Source organism: Mytilus galloprovincialis, chromosome 2 (genome assembly GCF_965363235.1).
Source record: "Mytilus galloprovincialis chromosome 2, xbMytGall1.hap1.1, whole genome shotgun sequence".
NCBI lineage: Eukaryota > Metazoa > Mollusca > Bivalvia > Mytilida > Mytilidae > Mytilus > Mytilus galloprovincialis.
Window position 1 is genome coordinate 63,530,026 of NC_134839.1, and position 21,027 is coordinate 63,551,052.

A 21,027-nucleotide genomic window follows, 5' to 3' on the forward strand; every position below is an offset into this window, starting at 1 on the left:
AATTTATATGCACTGGTAAATTCCCTATAACAATAAACAAAATATCGGGGGAGTTCGTAGTTGCATTAAAAACTTTGAAACTAATTGTAATTACAGCTGTCCTTCGGTTAAAACACATCTTACATAACCACCAGACCAAACATAAACCAACCATTTATAAATAACGATTTTAAAATACATTAAAACTGAAGTACAACGTCTCAAATTTAAATTGTGTATCTTCAAGAAGGTCAACAGGTCTGTGATTTGTAATTATACACGATGATTAAACACAAAAAACGGCAAACATCAAAAAGAAAATAACCGAAAAAGCTGCTTGCGAAAGGAAACTCCGATCCCACTCGAACGTGTATAAATCCTCTCAATCGCAATTACAACTATAAAATTTTAATGAGCGATGTACTTCGGAGGCTCTTCTATGCTTTCTCGGTTTTATTGTACACCATTTAGCCAATTTTCATGTTGCATACAGATATAAATGCCGACTTAAAGTGAGCGGTTAATCGGAGTCTTAAGAGCCGGAAACTGTAAATTTATCGTTACGTTCAGTTTTATGAGTTGGGAATGCCTTTACGGTGACCAATTGTGATTTGACGTATATGGCCCAAGAAACTCAATTCGCAAATTAGTATATAAATATGCATAAGGTTTGAATCAGTCTTTTGAGAAACTTATTACACGGATTAACAACAAAGGTCGTCAACTAAAGAACCATCCAAATTCAAAAATGCATTATACAAAGGTAAGTTTTTCTTGAATGTATTAATACTTTTATCTTTGCTTTTTGCGATCTTATTTTTTGTATATACATGTACAAGCCAATGTATCTTAATTAGAAACCAGCACTTAAGAAGGTTATTTCCAGATTTGAAACGTGGAATTCAATTATGGTAAATGTGAATCTGTAAACATGTCTGTGTGGTTATTGATCTTATTTGGGACTGTTATACTATATCACAGTCCCGGATCTGATTATTGGTGAAAATAAAACCGACACACTAAGAATGAAAAAGTTACAGCCGCATTATTTAAACAATTAGCATCTTATCATTCGCAAGCCCTTGCTAAATGATTGGTGTATTTTCATATACAACTTATGAATATAAAAAGAATGTGGTATTATTGCTAATGAGAAGCTGTTTTTTGTCAGATACCGGACATTATCCACATAGCAATGCATTCTATGTTAAAAAGTGGGTACACCAAATTCCAATGTTTCGGTTTCATTCTAAAACTATGACATCTTCAAATAAACGTTATACTGGATCCTCCCAGTCAGTGTGGGTCAGGTATGGAAGATGTTCATGATATATTTTTCGTTTACTCAAAATACACTATGTGTAGAGAAACTTTACTAAATTGGCTTTCCAATAAATAATATTCTTAACTGTTGTCTTGCAGACACTTTGAACTTTCGAATAAACCAAATCTCATAGTTTTCAAACATGTTCATGATTTAATTAATTTGGTACTTGCACGGTCCATCATCATCGTCGGCGTCATCATCAAAACCTAAGTTTTCATCATTTTTTCTCCTTCCTTTTCTTGTCTTCTTTTTATCTTAGTTTGTGTTCTATCCAATACATTTGTTCGTCTTCAAATTTCATCCATCATTATAATTATAATATAATGATATGTTATCATAGTGTATATTGATTCAATAGGTTATCAAACTTTACGTCTCAACACTTGTATAACATTATACATTCCAATATACATATAAACCATTGCGTATAACATGAAATATTGGATAACATATTATATAACACATATTGTATATTAAAACTAACAGTAAAATAGCATTAGCTTAAAAATACTAAAACATATGCAAGTGCCATTCTATTAAGAATTAGGGACGACATCAAAAGATCGATGTAGGATAAAAAAAACTTAAATCAAATAGCTTGGGGGTGGGGTTAAAATTCTGCAAGTTTTGTATATCTAAAATCGATTTTTACATGTATCCCTATTTTTTTCCCCAAGTTAAGTTAAGAGGGTGGTGGTGGTGGTGGTTTGGGGGGGGGGGGGGGGGGGGGGGGTTAGTGAAAAAACTATGTGAATTAAGTTTTTCATCCTACATTGAACTTTTGATGTCTTCCCTTATGACAGACTAATATTAATAAAGGTGAAGACTCAAGTGTGCTTAGATATAGCAATAGGATATTCTAAAACTAAAAACTAAAAACAAATGTGTGGAGGCAGTTTCAGTTCAATTAATAGTTCTAGTACATGCATATATGTAGTTGGGTTAGAACTCGGTTAATATAAAATAATGTTCATGGATAAATGTGTAAAACTGCGGTTTAAACTATTTGTAAGATCGATTTGTAATCGTATACATTAGAGTCTGTCAGAATGGTGTTTACAGACTAGAGAATGATGGGGGGAAAGCATGCAGAATAAAGATCATACACATAAAGAAAAGAAAATAATAGAATGTTAAAATATAATGTACATAAAATTGAGAATGGAAATGGGGAATGTGTCAAAGAGACAACAACCCGACCATAGAGAAAACAACAGCAGAAGGTCACCAACAGGTCTTCAATGCAGCGCGAACTTGATTCCCGCACCCGGAGGCGTCCTTCAGCTGACCCCTAATGTATATGTGTCTTTATTTTCAATAAACTATCAGTTTGACAAGGTGTAGCGAAAATGAAAAGGGAACTCATAAAAGATAAAAAAAAAAAAAAAGAAAGAAAAAATAAAGAAAATAAAGAATAGAGCAAAGTGGTCGGAACAAATATGTTTAATTAAATGACAAATATTATAATAGATTTCATTCAATACTTAAACAGTTAATTCATGTAATGTTGTTCATAAATAATTAATGTCATCTTGATTGTTATATCATAATCAAGTACTTATATTATATATTGAATAAATATTTGAGTAGAACTCTTAAGTTAATAATCATACATGTAACAGTCAAAGTGTTATGAATAGCCGAAGAAATCTCAGTCACCTGGTCTAATTGAAAAAAAGAAAAAAAAATCACAAAAAGACTGAACTCCGAGGAAAACTAAAAAAGGAAAGTCCTTTATCAAATGGCAAAATCAAAAGCTCAAACATCAAACGAATGGACAACAGCTGTCATATTCCTGACTTGGTACAGGCATTTTCTTATGTAGAAAATGGTGATTAAAAACTGGTTTCATAGCTAACTAAACCTATCAATTGTATGAATAGGTCGCATAAAAGAGATATACCAAACGGATAATCAAACTCGTGAGTCGAAAACAAACTTACAATGTAATGCCAAAAAACACAACAAAAGGACAAACAACATTATACAAAACACAAAGTAGAAAACCATGGAACTTTTTCAAGAATTTGGGCTGGTATCCTGGGCTCTAGAAGGGTAATCATATTCGGCTCCCCATGTGACACCTGCGAGTCGTGTTGCTCAAGTACTAACCCGATGAAAATTCGGTAGGTCTCATTCGAGGAAAAAATGACGGGATTGTGGTAACGGCAGTTAGAACATATCCGTTGTCATCTGTGTAACAAGTATTCCATAACGGTCAAACAACTAGTGATGGCTTCCGTAAATTTGAAGCGTCAGGATAAGATTGATATGTTTTTTTCTGAAGACTTTTTCGTTAAGTGACATTAGGGTAAAAATAGGTACATTGATATGACGATATGACTATACATCTATTCCTTTGACTAGTGGACGTAAAGGTTCCCATAATTACAATCGTTTCAATGCTCTTACAATAAAGTGTTTTATTCTATTTGCAAGCAAATATATAATGCAACTCATTTGAAAATCTTACGCAAAGTCAAGACGGAATCTAAAAAAAAGAAGAAAAAAACCAAACAAAACTGATTATTTCATATTGAGAAGATAATTCTATTTGACATCAAAGAATAGGATTGTCAATCAACTGTTTAGGAATACGAATAAGATATTAGCACTGTCTTTGTAAAGTTACACTCGGCAGCATGAGTTGGCTTGAACAAACAAACTTGATATCGTCAACCTGTGAAGGTAATAAAAAGAAGTGTTATGTAATTTCAGACTGTCTGTCTGACAAGTCGCATAATATATTAAGCAAAAATATAATATGACAACAAGTAGTGTAAATGACTTTGTTATATTAGAGATAAGAGTCGAAGACAAATAGAACGAAACGTGCGACTAGGTTATATACGATACGTAGAAACTGATATTCATATACATGTACTATAAATAGCTTATTTTTGTCCATCTGATGAGTTAAGCCTTTTCAACTGATTTTTATAGTTCATTTCTTATGTTGTACTGTTATACCACTGTCCTAGGTTAGGGAAGGGTTGGGATCCCGCTTACATGTTTAACCCCGTCACATTATATATGTATGTGCCTGTCCCAAGTCAGGAGTCTGTAATTCAGTGGTTGTCGTTTGTTTATGTGTTACATATTTGTTTTTCGTTCATTTTTTATATAAGAAAGGCCGTTTGAATTGTTTTACATTGTCATTTTGGGGCCTTTTATAGCTTACTATATGCAGTATGGACATTGCTCATTGTTGAAGGGAGTACGGTGATCTATAGTTGTTAATTTCTGTCTCATTTTGGTCTCTTGTGGACAGTTGTCTCATTGGAAATCATACCACATCTTCTTTTTTTTATATAGAATGATGGTGCTTTTCATGCTTATTATGAAAGGAAAGTCACTCGACCTGTGTTGAAGTTTCAGTGTATACGCTTCTCTTCTGTGTTAAAGACCAAAAGAAAAACAATAGTACACACACTACAACATAGAAAAATTAAAACTGAGCAACACGAACCCCTTGTAAGTTTGTGTACCTTCCTTATCCGTGAATTCTGTTGATATTGAATATTAAGATCTGACTTACAATACAAAAGTTTAGTCTATACATGATAGTGTGATTGTAAAATAAGTACTTTTATTTCATGTATAGGTCGCTTCGTTCTGCGCAGATTTGATCTTGTACGGTTTCCGTTCCTCTATGGCAGGCCGTTCTCAAAACTATGTTTAAACCATTTTTCGAAAAATTTACACACTGAGAATTACAACAAAGCACACTTAGATTTAAAAACTTTAAAACACACACTGAGAATTAAAAATTACACACTGAGAATTAAAAATTACACATTGAGATTTCATAAAGTCGCACTGAGATTACAAAAATGAAAAACACACACTCAAAATTGAAAATTACACACTGAAAATTGAAAATTACACACTCAGAATTGAAAATTACACACTCAGAATTGAAAATTACACACTGAGATTTCTAATAGACACACTGAGAAAAAATAAACAGAAAACACACGCTGAGAATAAATAAACAGAAAACACACACTGAGAATTTGAAATTACACACTGAGAATTTAAAATTAAACACTGAGATTTGTGCGCTCTTTTTATGCGCACATATCTAATTAGCATACTTAATCTGAATCTATTACAAGCTTAAAACAACTAGGGGACAGAACTCGTTAGTCCTTCGATTTAGTTCCAAATCATTTATAAAAAAAACTTAAGAAATACAAGAACAAGAAAAATACCCATTTACTCTTATTACAAAATATAACCAAATGGTGAAAAACTTTATTAAAATTATAAGAAAACATTAGAACAATCTGCAAAAAAAACAAAGAATGCAGTGAAATTTTTACTCAAGTGTCTATTATAGCATATAAACGTAACAAAAATATAAAATATTACCTTGCGAAATCAGGGTAACAGTTGGAAGACTTTTGAAAAGAGACCCATGTTTAAACGGTTTTAAGTAAAAAAAAAAATCGCGATACACTGGTAGTAATGATCTGAAATATAGGCAACAAACTTAATAATATAAATATGAGCGATGTTAAGTCTTGAAATTTATTACGAATGTTGGATGAAGGAATCGCATTTCATTATAATGACAAGAGTTCTTGAGATCAAGATATTAATCTGTTGAATTATTCACTCTCATAAATATTCATTAGTAATTTGCATATTAATCTCAGTGTGTAGTTTTGAAATCTCAGTGTGTAATTAACAATTCTCAGTATGTGTTTTTCAATTTATTTCTTCTCATTGTGTCTTTTTAAAATTTCAGTGTGTAATTTTAAATTCTCAGTGTGTGTTTTTAATTTTTTTAAATCTCAGTATGTAATTTCGATTTCTCAGTGTGTTATTTTAGATTTTTAAATCTCAGTGTGTATTTTTTTTGAAAAGGGATTTAAACATAGTTTTAACGAGAACGGCTTGCCATATTCCTTGTTATCTTGAAGCTCATAAGTGTTTTTTATGTGATTTTGATGCTCATAAGTGTTTTTTATGTGATCTTGATGCTCATAAGTGTTTTAATGTGATCTTGATGCTCATAAGTGTTTTCATGTGATATTGATGCTCACAAGTGTTTTTATGTGATCTTGATGCTCATAGGTGTTTTTATGTGATCTTGATGCTCATAAGTGTTTTTATGTGATCTTGATGCTCATAGTATTTGATCTTGATGCTCATAAAAAGGGACGAATGATACTAAAGGGACAGTAAAATTCATAAATCGAAAATAAATTGACAACGACCTGGCTAAAAATGAAAAAGACAAACAAACAATATAAAACTAAAGAATAAGCAACACGAACCCCATAAGTGTTTATATGTGTTTTTTCCCTGGCGAAGGGTACTGGTGAAGGTTTGAAACAACACGAAACACAAATTAATTGATGATGAAAAGAAATCCTAAACACATGTAAGATCATTTATTAAGTTGTTAGACATTTAAAACATTTCAGAATAATTTTGTTTGCATGAATTTGTTTTGATGTTTCCCTTGTTTCCCTAATATATATTAGAAACTTTTAGTCCATAGCATGGCATTTAGAAATATTTTGGATTTTGAAAACTGAAATCGTTATTTTATATATACGTATTCCTCCACGTTCAGAGTACAATATTAAAAAAAGCCATTTATCGATACACGGGAGGCTATCAAACTAAATGACAGTCAATTTGCCTGTAGAATTTGTTACAACAGTATATCACCATTAAACTTGAAATAATATAAACAGGAACCACGTGTTTCAACCCTTTGTAATAAAATAATAAAAACAAAACGGTTTTGCCGCGTTTGGAACGCCTTTTCTGTCACCCTAACACAGGAACGACCAGGACGGAAGAAAGCATACTTAGATCAAAAGATTTTTCAATGCTGGAAATGAATTGCAACATTTATTTGGGATGTGAAAATAAGTTTATGACACACATTTTCATCTTTTAGTGTCTAGGATTTACTAATGTGCACTGTTACTTGGTATGGACTAATAAATAATATCCATTTTCACTATTTAAGTGTGCTTCAATGATGTGGGTTTTGCTCATTTTTGAAGGAGATACGGTGACCTACCATTGCCTAAATACACGTTATTTGGCCTCTGCTGGATAGTTGTAGCATTGGCAATCATACCACATCTTCTTATTTCATATCACATAAAACTAACAATTTGAAACGAAAAAATATGAATAGCATAAACGCACGTGAACAGAGAAATCCTTCATTTTACAACAAAAGGTGGAGACTCGATATAGAGCAACATAATGTCCGATATCTTGTCGAATTAACTTTTGCGATGGCAAAGTATAATAGTTGACATTGGGAATGAAAATAAAAGTAATTATAAATGAGATCAGTCGGGACGACACGAATCCCTTAGCCTGCTATTGAAATATTAAACGTACTATATAGCTGGCAATTCATATCAAAGAAAGCAAAAAAGTAGGAAAATGTATAAGATTATTTTGAATTTCAACCTTCTGTTAAGTTATTAAAGCCAAAAGGAGGAGAGGAAAGTGAAAACCTATCTGTGTTCACCTTTAATCAACAAAAACCAGCATAGATATAAATGAATTAGTCTAAACTAATTTTAATTCTTGTTCAGGGAAATTCTTGTACAAATGTATACATATTGGATAACATGTGGAAAGTCATGTTTCAATTTATTTTCTTTTACTTATGAATGTTTAGATAATATTCTGAATGTAGGATCTAATGCTCTACATATTAAGGAAATGTCTGTACCAAGTCAGGAGTATTACATTTGTTTTCCATTCGTTTGATGTGTTTGAGCTTTTGACATTTTTTGAATTTTCTTTGGTGTTCGGAATATTCATTATTTTAATTTTTTAAAGAGATTTATTAATTTATATATGTTGCTTTTCGTTTTTAAAAAATAACTTTCGATCTGTGTTGTGTTATGTTATCGAACTTACTTTTACCTTTTTGCTTTTAGGAATTATTTTTTTGTATTTGCAGAGATACGTGTTTTTGTCATTTACCTTTTTATTACTTTTATGGTTGATTAGGGGTTTAACAGGGATTTTTTTATATGAAGCATGGTTTCAGTCAATTGTGTTGAGTACACGAACCCCTTTGATTATTGGCGTAACATTTTCTCAAACATTTGTACTCAAAGTCAGGTGTGAATTATGATGGAATACACATTACAATTAAGTCTAATCTTTTCTTAATAATTGTGTATCACAATATTTTTTGTAACTGTATCCGTTAGTCAGCCGGGGGTTAATGATTTGTAAATAATTATCAAGAGAAGGGATTATTACAATACTATCCCTAATATAAGGTAACTGTTTGTAACTGTACCCGAGAACTATGATCAGCGAGACTCAAGGTCAATTATTTATCGTTTTAAAAGTTCAAGAAAGAATAAAGACAACGTAAAACGTAGTAATCCTTGACCATAATTCAATAAATGATCGGAAATACTATACTTATTGGTATATCGTGTACCACGAATGCAGAAATATGGGATGTATTTAAGGGAAACAATATCTTGCATGGGTTCAACGAGTGTAATTTAACAGCATGCGCATACGGCCTCAATAGGTAGGGTTCTGGGAAGTGTAAATACAAGTCCGCTCTGAAAGTTATTTTTATTCTCAAAAAATTATTATACACGTAATTAACTTATTACTATATGCTTTGGGAAACCAAGCAAAAATCTAACACTTAAATATAAGTTGCCAGATTGGCAATCACACCAAAGTGTCCTATAGTTGCTTGCATCCATATCCATAGGACTGTAGTGTGTAGTTGCCAGATAAGTAATCAAACCAAAGTGGTAAGTTGCTCGCGTCCACGTTATTTGGACTGTGGTGACTCTAGTCGTCTCATTAGTAATCCTATTCGTACAACATCTATTTATTTTTATATTATAACAGTCGAAAAGACAAGTAGAACTTAATTGATTTGTCATATAATTATTGAGTTCTCAATTAAGTACCAAATAAATATAGCTTAATGCAGTCGAAATGGAAAGAAATGTGACCAGATGACGTTTGAAGCATGTTAAGATATGAACAGAAAACGGTCATCTTCAAGAATTGTTTATAAGCCATTTAACTAATGAGATAAAAATATATAAAAGACAAATTTAATGCGTCACTTATATCATCTTAGTGCATGAACATATGATGATTTAACTTTTTTTTTTATTTTGATAAAAACACTGTGTCATTTATAAACTAAGTCAAAACTGTATGAAATAAAAATTTTAAAAATTTCCAAAACTATATCGTTTAAGGATAACGTTGTTGAAATCATATCTGATGATTTCACTTTGGCAAACAATTATAACACATTTATTTCAATATCGTTCTTTAAATGATGCACGTTAAAGACATCCCTGTGGATTTCGAAAAAGAGTAGGCTAATGCCGCTACAAGGCAACACTCGCACCCGCAAAGTGGAAAGGGATTTATATAAGTTGCAAAACTTGTTTCCCAATCCACTATAAGTATATATGTTTAAACAAAAGATACTTTAAGTAAGTTTTGCAATATCTATTTCTGAGCTAAACTAACCAAGACTTCTTTATTAACTTATTGTCTACAGACATATATTTAGTTGTCTCTTGCCTAGAGGCTATCTTATAACCTTAGAACTAGCACATAGTGAAAATGGCTTCAGCCTGTCATTTACATATGTACCAGTAAACTGTCGATGAAAGCTTAGGTTTTCTTAATTATCGATATCTTACCAGTTTAGATAAATGTTTTGAGGTTAAGTGTAAATTATAAAACTGTATATGTTAAGCCTTATAAAATTTTCTCCACAAATGAGACTTTGTACAAAGGTACTAGACTTTTCGACAAGTTCATTTAATTAAAAGTTTGAGGCAAAAAAGCTAAATGTTAAACTACATGCTTAAAATGCAGACTTATCCTTCAACGGTATTTGTCAATCATTCATTTTAGACATCTTTAAATAGTCTTTAATTGGAAATCGTTTTGCCCAAAATGGCTTTAAATTGATTCCAAGACAAATTTAATTCGACCAAAAATTATTTGTACCAGTCTTTAAAAAAGATCATTATACCAGTTTTGAAGGTAAGATTTTGAATTTTTAATAATCCATAACTCACTGTTGTTTTACTGAAAGTTATGACCAAACATGTACATTTCCAAAAGGCGTGTTGCTTTCATAGCCACCGGTTTTGCTAAACTTGCGTAGATTAATCAATTTGTTTTATTCTTATTATTAACATGAAATGTTATTTATGTAAAATGGTAGAGTAATAAATGTAAAACAAATGTAGTATAAACTGATTTATGTAAAAAAAAATTCAATACAAATGTAACATAGCCTTAAAACACTAGAAATGTTGATAAAGTTAAAAATAAAAATACCGATACTTTAGTTAACATGTTTGTCAAAAAGTAAACTGACACTTGTTTAGAAGAAATTATAAATAAAGGAAACAAAAATACTTCTTTGAATGTACTTTTTTATCGTTTGGTGCAGAAAACGATGAACTTAAAGGTTCAGTTTTAAATTAATCAAATTCAAATTTAAATTTTAAACAGGAAGTGAAAAAAATATTTTGAAAGACAGATGTAAAATATCCCAATGGTACTATGATCAATCCAGTAAATTTCCATTGAACAAAACTGTCAATGTTAACATTCGAAATAATTATTAATATATATACATCATTTGTATAATCAATAAAACCACCATATAGCTATGATATCCGTAATTATTTTTGAGTTTTGGTGTTATATTAGACTTGTGATTATCCAAACTTTTTACACGAAAACTGAACGTAATTAATTCAAGACCAGTTTTCATTGTAGCTGGGCGCGTGAAGTAACGTCACCGTTGGAAATAGAAATAATTAAATGCGTAGGATAACATTAGTTTATATACATAATTCAAAGAAGACAGTTTGACTTTTTATTTAGTGATTTTTTTACTGTTAAATTTATTTTTCTAATTCACTGGTATTTCTTAATCAAAAATTAAGTTTCGGCGAACTGATTTTTTGGTTTCAAAAAAGATATAAGAAAAAGTTAAAATCTTTGCATTTAAAAGAGAGGAACTAGTTTTTTTTAAAATCTCGAACAAAGAAGAAGATAACACTATTTTACCATAACAGTTCTTTAATACAAGGTAAGCATATTTAAATTGTATATTACTGATACTCATACACACAGAAAAATAATTTTAAGTTGTTATAATTGACAAATATAATCTATTATATCTTGCTTAATCGCCTTTTTGATTTACCGGCAGAAGATTAGATATTCAATCTACATATAAAGGCTGTCGAACAAACACAAATGTAAATTTTCAATGGAAACATTGCAGTCTTACAATTTGCTCATCAACATCATAGGAAAAATATAAATATGATGATGGATTAATTGAATCATGTCTTAAATTTGTTCTTACATTTCATATTGTCTTTTTCGGTCATTTGCATCATATATTTACTTCAATTTGACGAATCTACATTAATAAGCTTACACTAGCTTGTGCTGTAAAAGAGGGAGAATAATGTTATATGCAAGTTTTCTTGAGTTTCTGCGAATTTGATTGTACGATACTATAAAAATGACGTATTTATCTGTTTTCCAAATATGTTTAAATGTTACGGAGTATACAAACAACCTGTTGCCGCTTTGATACACGAAGTTTTCAGATGCTTTTGTACATTCTGTTTTATTCTTGTTTATAAATTTGATGAGGCTCTCTCTTCTAAATTCAGTAGATTGAATTCTTTTTCATTGATGGAAGGTGTTCCCATCTTGTTCCTAAAAAAATAAAAACTGTTTAGCTGAAAACTGAGAAGAATATGATTGACACTAGAGAACCAATCATTTTCCCTCAAATAAGTTAAAAAGTATGTCTAACGAAAAGTAATATACCATCATGACCAAAGGACACACGATTAATGATTTAATTTATACGTATAAGGGAGTAAGGTTCCAACTCCCTTGGTCAAAGTTGAACTTAGATGGATTCCAGTTTAATTTTTAGGTCACATAGCTCTTCCCGTGTTTCGGTTCTGATACGTAATTGGTTTTCAAATATTTTTTTTGAATTGAGCGTTCTTTGTGAAGGTAGTTTCCGAAAATGCTCTTCAGACGCATATAATTTATATTGTTTACCCCTAACGTTTGTTTATATTGACATGTAGATTTCGCGGCTATGTTTTGTTTTAGCAAACATTTTACGGACGCAGATTTTTGTGTATATGTGTGCAGACGATAACAGACTCAACAACATCTGAAGTATTGTATGCACTATGATTTTTATATGTTGCTGATGTTATTTTGTTTTTTTTGGTGTTTAGTAAGGTCTATGGTAAGTATTAAAGTTGGGTTTGATAAATGAAGTAAAATAGTCAAATAGCAATTTATCCAATTATCATGATATAGATCTTTAGAAATCTTGTTTAAGTTATGTAAATATCTACAAATTTGTATTAGTTCAAAATGTAATGATAAAATACATAAGCTCTTATGCTAATATGTTACAAGTACTTTTCTTAATATGATTATTTAACCGCTAATCACAATTCATTAATAATTCATATGTTTGTTGCTATCATTACTAAAAGAGCAGCAACATATGATTTTGTCTGTCGTCTTTATGTGTAATACCACCATAGCACTGTACGTCACATCAGGACGAAAAAGGGTGGATTAAAATATTTTCTTGAATTTGTCATGTGTGAGAAATTAATCCTACATTTCAGTGCAGTAAATTACTTCTGAGTAATAAAGATATATCTTGGTTATTCAAAGCTCCATTATTTTTTAATTGGTATTTCTATGATATATTTTGGAAAATTGAGGTTACATGGTTTCTAAATAAAGGCAACAGTAGTATACCGGGGTTCAAAAATCATAAATCGATTGGGATAAAACAAATTCGAGTTACAAACTAAAACCGGGCGAGACACATCAACTGTAAGAGGAAAACTAAAGCTTGTATACAGGAAAGAAAGGGGTGGACATTTTATAAGTTAACTTCCAGTGATGGTTATTATCTTATATAAAATGAAGAGTATTTGTGAAAAGTACTGGATGGGATAAAACTTCATGCCACAATGTTTCGGACTAATAGCGGGAAAACAGTGGTGGTATAAAGTAAAATCACAAAAATGCTCAACTCCGACGAAATTAAAAACGGAAAGTCCCTAATCAAATGTCAAATCAAAACCTCAAGATTTTTTTGTTTCAATGCTCCCAGATTTTTATTTATCGCCCTATCCTGAACATACATAAAATATTTGTTTCTTGCCGTTCAGCAACCAAAAAGTAATCAATCAGAGACGGTTACTTCGTTTTGATTGCGATCCTCATGGTTTCGTGTTAACGGGACAAAGCATATTCAAGAAATAAGTAAGCAGTGCACTGAAATGAAATCTTCGTTTTATTTAACAATATCAGAGGATCTGTAACTCAGCTTATCGACCACGAGTTTCGTCTACAAAAGACTCAGTGACGCTATTATCTAAAGCCAAAAATATAAGTAAAGTACGACAAAGTTAAAGAGCATTGAAGACCCAAAAATGCCGATAGGATTTGCCAAATTCAACTACGGTATTCGATTTCTGGGGTAGAAAATTAGTATCGCGAAGAACTCAAACTGCTCCGAGTAAATTCTCCGTTACTGCAACAAATACATGATACAATCTAATAGATTTTTTTCGTTTTCAAAATCTGAAAAAGTTCACAAAACACTTTGTTGGTTGTTCTATAAATACAGGTTTCCATACGAGTTCAAATCGTTAAAATAAACAAGTTGGTTTCACAAAAAAAACCTTATGACTTAGATCGTAATTCATGAACAATTCAGTTAATTAATCTTAGTCGTAAGGTTGTTTTTTTGCACAAAACCTCCTCCTGGTCATTTCATTTATTCAAACTTTTGTTGTATTTTCCATTTATTTTTTAATTGATGATTGCTGTTCTCCTTATTGCGCATTATTCGTACAAAGTTATATTTTATATAATTCTGCTTCATACTCATACTTCATACGAAAATCGTGTCTTGAACAAAAAATGATAGTACCATCATATAGATACCACAAAACGAAACATTTTCTTACACGGAATTCTAGGTTCTCTTGGCTTGTGAATTGGATACGGTGTTTTCTCTCTATTCGTTAGAAGAAGAAGTTTTTAGTGACAACCATAAATATGTTGTAAAGCAATTCATTATGTAGTTGAACTCCATCTTTTTGTCTCTTATATTCCTTATTTTTTTCGTCCTTATTTTACCACAGAAAATGAAACAAACCAGTATTTGATTTCGGGAGAAATGACTGCATGTTTATGAGAATATGTATTGTAAAAAGATAAAAAAAAAAAAAAAAATAAAAATAAATAAAACAAAATCATTATTTTTGTCAAAATAGATCCTTCTCCATTATTCCGTGTACTTTATCACTAAGAACGTCTACAGAAGCAAAATGTTTTTGTTTTCAAATATTTTATAAATGCAAATTCGTATAAATTTGCAATTCGCAGGTTATATTTTGTGATCCATTTGTATCTCGTGTTTTTTTAGTGAAGGACAATTATTCAAATTACATAATATATTGTGCAACGAAATATACATCAGTCTGGGTCTCAACTCCCTAGCGACTTGATCTTGTGCCTCTGTTCTGAGAGTAAACCAATAATGTTCTATCCATAGTCGTGTATAATATGACAATAAATATTTGAATTGAATGTAATACTGAACAAATCTGGATCCGCCTGGTTGTTTCAAGCAAAGCAGGAGACGCTTACACACTTGAATCCACCGTTTTGAGGTGGCGACGTTCTATGTTTTCCTTTGGTAGATTCCAATGGATTTATGATTATTAGAATATCGATAATCTACGGTCTTATCTTATACATCAGAAGTATATTCTACTGATTTTTTTAAATGTGGAGCAGGAATGGTATTCCCTTCCGGATGACCTAGGTTCACCCCAAGTTTCAATCAGTTAGCGTAGCTCATCCTTAGATTATGCGGATTGTTTTTTTTTTTTTTTTGACTGTTATTTAAGTATTGTATTTTTTTTTGGATTGCCATAGTTATTTCCATTTTTTTTACACAAAAGTTTTAAATTGGTGTCTTCCTTTCTTACAAGGTTAAGGCTTTAGTATTAGAAAAGTAAAGTGTTTTGCATAAGCATACATGCTAGCTAATATGATACTCCAGATGCACATTTTACAATTTGTTCTGATCAGTATGGGCTTAAAATCTGAAAGTTTGAAATATTGAAGAAGTGATAATATAGTTCAAAATTACCAAAGATGGAAATATCGTAATTGATTTAATACCGCATATGGTTATTTCAAATTGTATACAAAATAAAACATGCGGTAGCGGCATTTGTATAAAATGAAGGGCAATAAACCAAAAAATAATTTCAAAAATTGAGAAATAATGATATTAATATCTTTTTCAGATATTTTTTCATTAGAAAAGATTGAGGGAATATTTAGTTATTTTTCTAACTTCTGCGAAAACATATTAAAACTCATTATATATTCCAAGGTAAATATTGTGTACGCCAGAAGCGCGTTTCATCTCCAAAAGAAGTTTAATCATCAGAGACGTTCCATTCAAAAAATGTTAAAAGGCCAAATAAAGAACGAGGTTGAAGAGCATATACAATAGATCGACCCATATCTTCTAAATATTTAAGACTTTTGTTTTTTTTAAGGCTGTTGTTTCAATCAAAGAGATAACGTTATCATATCATCATGATGTAAAAAAACACACCAAAGATACCAGGTTTATGATTTGATATGCCAGACACGTTTCGTCTATATTTTACGCGGATTTGATGTGTATGGGCCAAATATTTTTTCGAACACCCGTCTCCTCTTTTTCAGTAATTGGAATACAAAAAAAAAAGATTCAGTAAAATCGACGAAGCAAAAATTGACCCAAAAAGACTTATAGAATAATATTATTCAATCATATATTTTAAAAGACAATATTGTATAATCACTAAAGCACTCCTGGTGAGTTTTTCGTGTTGCTCTGTCTTTCTATGCGATATATTTGATTTTGGGATGTTTTGGGTTTTTTTTAACTCATGAATTTCGGTGGTGAACATGGTTTATATAAGTTATATATATTCGCAAACAACATTTTAATTTCAGCGACAAAATGAATATAATAAATAATTCATTTGCAATGCTTTAAAATTTCTAGGTTGTGGTTTGTTGACTCTTGCCTTCGTAGACTCGTCATTCTTTGTTTTTATTTATCATGAAGTTGTCAGCTTGTCTTCGATGTATGAGATTATTTAAACCCTTTTAACTAATTTAAAGAACTACTCGCAGTTATGTTTTTTTTTATTTTGGGTGAGTTATTCTTGTTAACAGAACTCTGTGGTCCATTAATTCCAATATATCAATATAAGCATTTTCTATTTAAGTCTATTCTGACAAAATCACAATCAATGTGTGATTGCACCTTTGAAATAACATTTCAAAAATAGGAGTGAAATAGAAAATAACATCATAGATGATTATGGTATTTTCATAATCGTTTTGAATTTCGACGGCATAAAATCAAAATAAATGTATTTGAAAAGACTGGTGTTTAATCAGTGGCCCACAAACTCTTAACAACCACCTATATCCGGCGTCCACAGAAACAGAATGAGAAATTAATGAATCTCCCTATAATCAATCCTGAGAAAAATGTAACTTAGTGTCATTATAAGGAACTTAAAGGTTTTTGATAATTTGATCGTAATAAAAAGCTATTGTAGTTGCGTGAACGGACCGCAATTTGCTTTTTGTGCTAATAATTTGGCAATGGCTTAAAGAGAAATTCATAATTGGTTGACAATAATTTTTCCAATGCCAATTTGTCTTCCGGGAAATTAAAAACGAAGAGAAACGTTAACATTTGACATAAAATACAAATAATGATTCAAACCATTTAAATTTATAAATAATAGTAGTTTGAACATTTTGTAGTGTTATGTTAAGGGTGTAGTCAGACATTAGTGCACCAGTAACATGTAATGGCATTAAAGCTTTGAACTATGTACTGATTGTGTACTCTTTCTTATTTAATCGAAGATGATAAATAAAATGATTAAAACATTTCCGAAAACTTGTAATTATAGATTAAATGTCACCCAAAAGCATTTGATAGTTTTGAGAATTGAATAAGTTTTTACAGAAACTTACAAAATAAGAATAAAAGTAAATTCTATTTTTTCCTGGCATTTTCATATTCCAAAGGGGTTATAATCTCTTCTTTAATACAAGACAAAGAAGATACCAAGCGGACTTTCAAAAAACATTAGACAGAGAGAAACGGACAATTATAGTTGACAAACACAAATACGCAAAAAGACAAACAACAGTCTACCAAACACTACACAGAAAAAACTAAAGACTGAACAACATTGAAGCAAAGACGGAAAGCTTGGGCGACTCTCATGTGCTTCGGTATGTTGCTCAATAGAGGAATACACCGTGTTTTTCAAAGCATTTTTAAATTCAATGATAATTTTTGATGTGATGTCACGATCGAATGAAAAAAGAATAGATATTAGGCTGCGACAATTGTAACTACCCCGTTGTATAATTCATAACGGTTAAGCAAATCATGATTGCGTTGTTAAAACCTTTGATATGACTTCAAAGATTAAATCACAAAAATACTCAACTCCGAGGAAAATTCAAAAACGGAAAGTCCATAATCAAATGGCAAAATCAAAAGCCAAAACACATCAAACGAATGGATAACAACTGTCATTTTTCTGTCTTGGTACAGGCATTTTCTTATGTTGAAATTGGTGGACTAAACCTGGTTTCATAGCTAGCTATTCAAATTTATCCTTTGGTACCCTTTGTTCAAAAGCTTCCTTGTACGCAGTAACCCGCGATAAAAGGAAGCACGAAATGATACACAAGAATATCGGTTTAACTAGGAGAGATCGAGGCTCCATATATATATAGGCGCTACTGGAATGTTGCTACTAAGAAAGTGAAACCTAAAATCATCACTTTTGTGGTATGGTTTAGTTTACAATCAACCATCATTGACAATTTCGAGATCTTATTCAATATATGAAGCAGATTTAATTGTGTCTGTGACAAAAGAAGTCAATGATCCCTTAGTTAAGTGATATCTGTTTATGCTAAAAACATTTTACATTTGAACAAAACACTGTCAGCGATATTAGAATAATAATACATTGAGTGCCATACGTTTACTTTTTTGAATTAAGATTGGTTTGTATGTGCATGATGTGTGTGGCTTTAAATACTAGTGTGATTAAATAAAAGCTAACAATTCATGTATTTCATGTAAATGATACCAGAATTCTGAGGAACATTCAGCAAACTTCTGTTTAAAGTTAAAGATGTAGAGATTACAATGTATGTAACAGACTTGTTCCTTAAAGTGAATATTCAATTGAAAGTCTCATAAGGAAAGAGAAAATAGTTAATTCAATCATTCCATCATTGACTTTAAATCAGTTTTAATTAATCAATATTTAAAAAGATAATCTGATACGTTATTCTCGATTTTGCTATATAGTTTTAAAACATGTCATAACTAGTACGTAATCTACATGACCCATGAAATACAGTAATGTGCAATAAGCATCAAACCTATTCCATGTCTAATATTTTGCAAGATTACAACATAATCTTTGCTCAGATACTTATCTCGCCTTTCCTCGAAATCATTTTCATCTGTAGAGGATGCACTTTCATATTGGCCTCTATAATTGTAATAGTTTTACAGTTTATATGTGCAAAAAAGCTATATCATATATAAACTCATCGAAAATGCCAGGATTAAATTTTGTATTTACGCAGACGCGCGTTTCATCTACAAAAGACTCATCAGTGACGCTCGAATCCAAAAAAGTTAAAAATACCAAATCGAAGAGCATTGATGACCAAAATTCCAAAAACGTTTTGCCAAATACAACTAAGGTAATATATTCCTGAGGTAGAAAAGCTTTAGTATTTAAAAAAATTCAAAATGTTTGTAAAAGTTAATTTATAAATATTACGATATCAATGATAATTCATGTCAACACAGACTATGGAGTGGCGATAATTCATGTCAACACAGACTATGGGGTGGTGATACTCTCTGAAAATTAAAACACCACCAACAGTGGCATCGACCCAGGGGTTGTAAATAAACTTATCATAGATACCAGGATTAAATTTAGTATTTACGCAAGACGCGCGTTTCGTTTACAAAAGACTCATCAGTGACGCTCGAATCCAAAAAAGTTAATTGAAGTATGTCCCATTTGTATATTTTTGTTCACAAATAAAACAAGTAGTATTTTGAATAATGCTATTTCTTATAGACAAATAAAATATCGGACTTGTTCCAGACTTGAAACAGAGATGAATTGCTCAAAAGGTCGGAAATTGAATCTTTCACATAAAATCATAAATTTGGCATCCTAACTTGTCTATTGTTATGTTTTGATTGAATACCATCCTCTAACAAGATGACCGACTTGAAATAAGTCTGGGATGACTCTTGAATTACTTGTAATGAAGGTCTCTGGAATGTTTTTGTTGTTCTAATGCAATTTTCTGTTGCGTTTCCGGGGAAAATTCGCCAATTGTTCCAGATTCAGTCTTGTAAACATTGAAGTTATTTGCCGATGGGATGTAAAAATTGTCTTTTAAAGCCTTAAAGAGGAACATATTCGTATACTGTTTTAAATTGAAAGTAATGTTAGATAATATTCCGGGATAAACCTTTCTTGGCAAAAAAAGGTAAGTAAATATGAATATTACAGATCGCGTATCTACCCCTGATGAATCGACTAGTTTCAATTATCATGATTTTGAAAAACCTTTATATTCTCAATGTTTTCATATTGCGTTCATTTAAAGTATGGCTATAGATCCACATTTTTTTTAATATTCAAAATAAACTATTTAATTAATATAGACAAGAACTTTTTCATATCTTTAAATATCAGCTGTACGAAGCTAAGAAGCTGTTGTAATGCGAGCTTCGTCGAACTATAACTCGTGTTTCGAGCCGAGTACAAATAAAGCTAATATTTAAAGATACTTACACAGTTTATGTCTATGTCTATACCCTGCAATTAATTTTGTACAATTATTTTTCCATTCTTATATTCGAATTTGTCTATAATTGAAATCGACATGACTTAAACGCGGACCGCAATGAGGACACAAAATTGAACTATGACGTAAACAGTACCATTGACGTAACCGTTCAATCCCAACAGAAGCAGATACCAGGAGACGATAAACGTCTCTTATACGTTTATCTCGTTGTGTTATCACCTGTATTAGTATTCTAGAGAGGTCGATTACAGGATAAAACTGTGTATCAGTATTATTTGACATAAGCCAGAAATTACAATTGTTCCCCTTTTGGTATATTCCGAATCTTTTAAAATGTATGGCGTCCGGTTTGTTTCAGGTGAATAAGAATTTGAAACTGTCTTCTTATTTAAAGACTTTTCTCACGTTCCCCTTTGTACTACAACGATTACATTGTTTCTGTTTAAAACAATAGTTCGTTTGCGGATTTCTTTTTTAAAAGGAGCACCATAAAGCTCTTAAATCGATTAGGAAAATTTCAACAATATTGCATACACTTGTTTTTATTTACAAGTTCTTTTCAAAAACATATAATATATATAAAAAAAGAAGACAATAGGTTGTACACAATGTTGAACTAAATATAATCCCCCCGTTTTTCAATAGACAATAACGAAAAAGTC

General features: G+C 31.0%; 1 protein-coding gene across 1 annotated transcript in view; it reads left to right on the plus strand.

Annotated features, from left to right (window-relative positions):
- Positions 1-495: 495 nt before the first annotated feature.
- LOC143062353 (uncharacterized) overlaps positions 496-21,027 on the plus strand; it is a 45,781-nt gene continuing 25,249 nt past the window's right edge. The window contains exon 1 of the mRNA XM_076234064.1: positions 496-742. Coding sequence (XP_076090179.1) covers positions 728-742 — 15 coding nt within the window. The 5' untranslated portion in view covers positions 496-727. The remainder of the gene's footprint in view (positions 743-21,027) is intronic.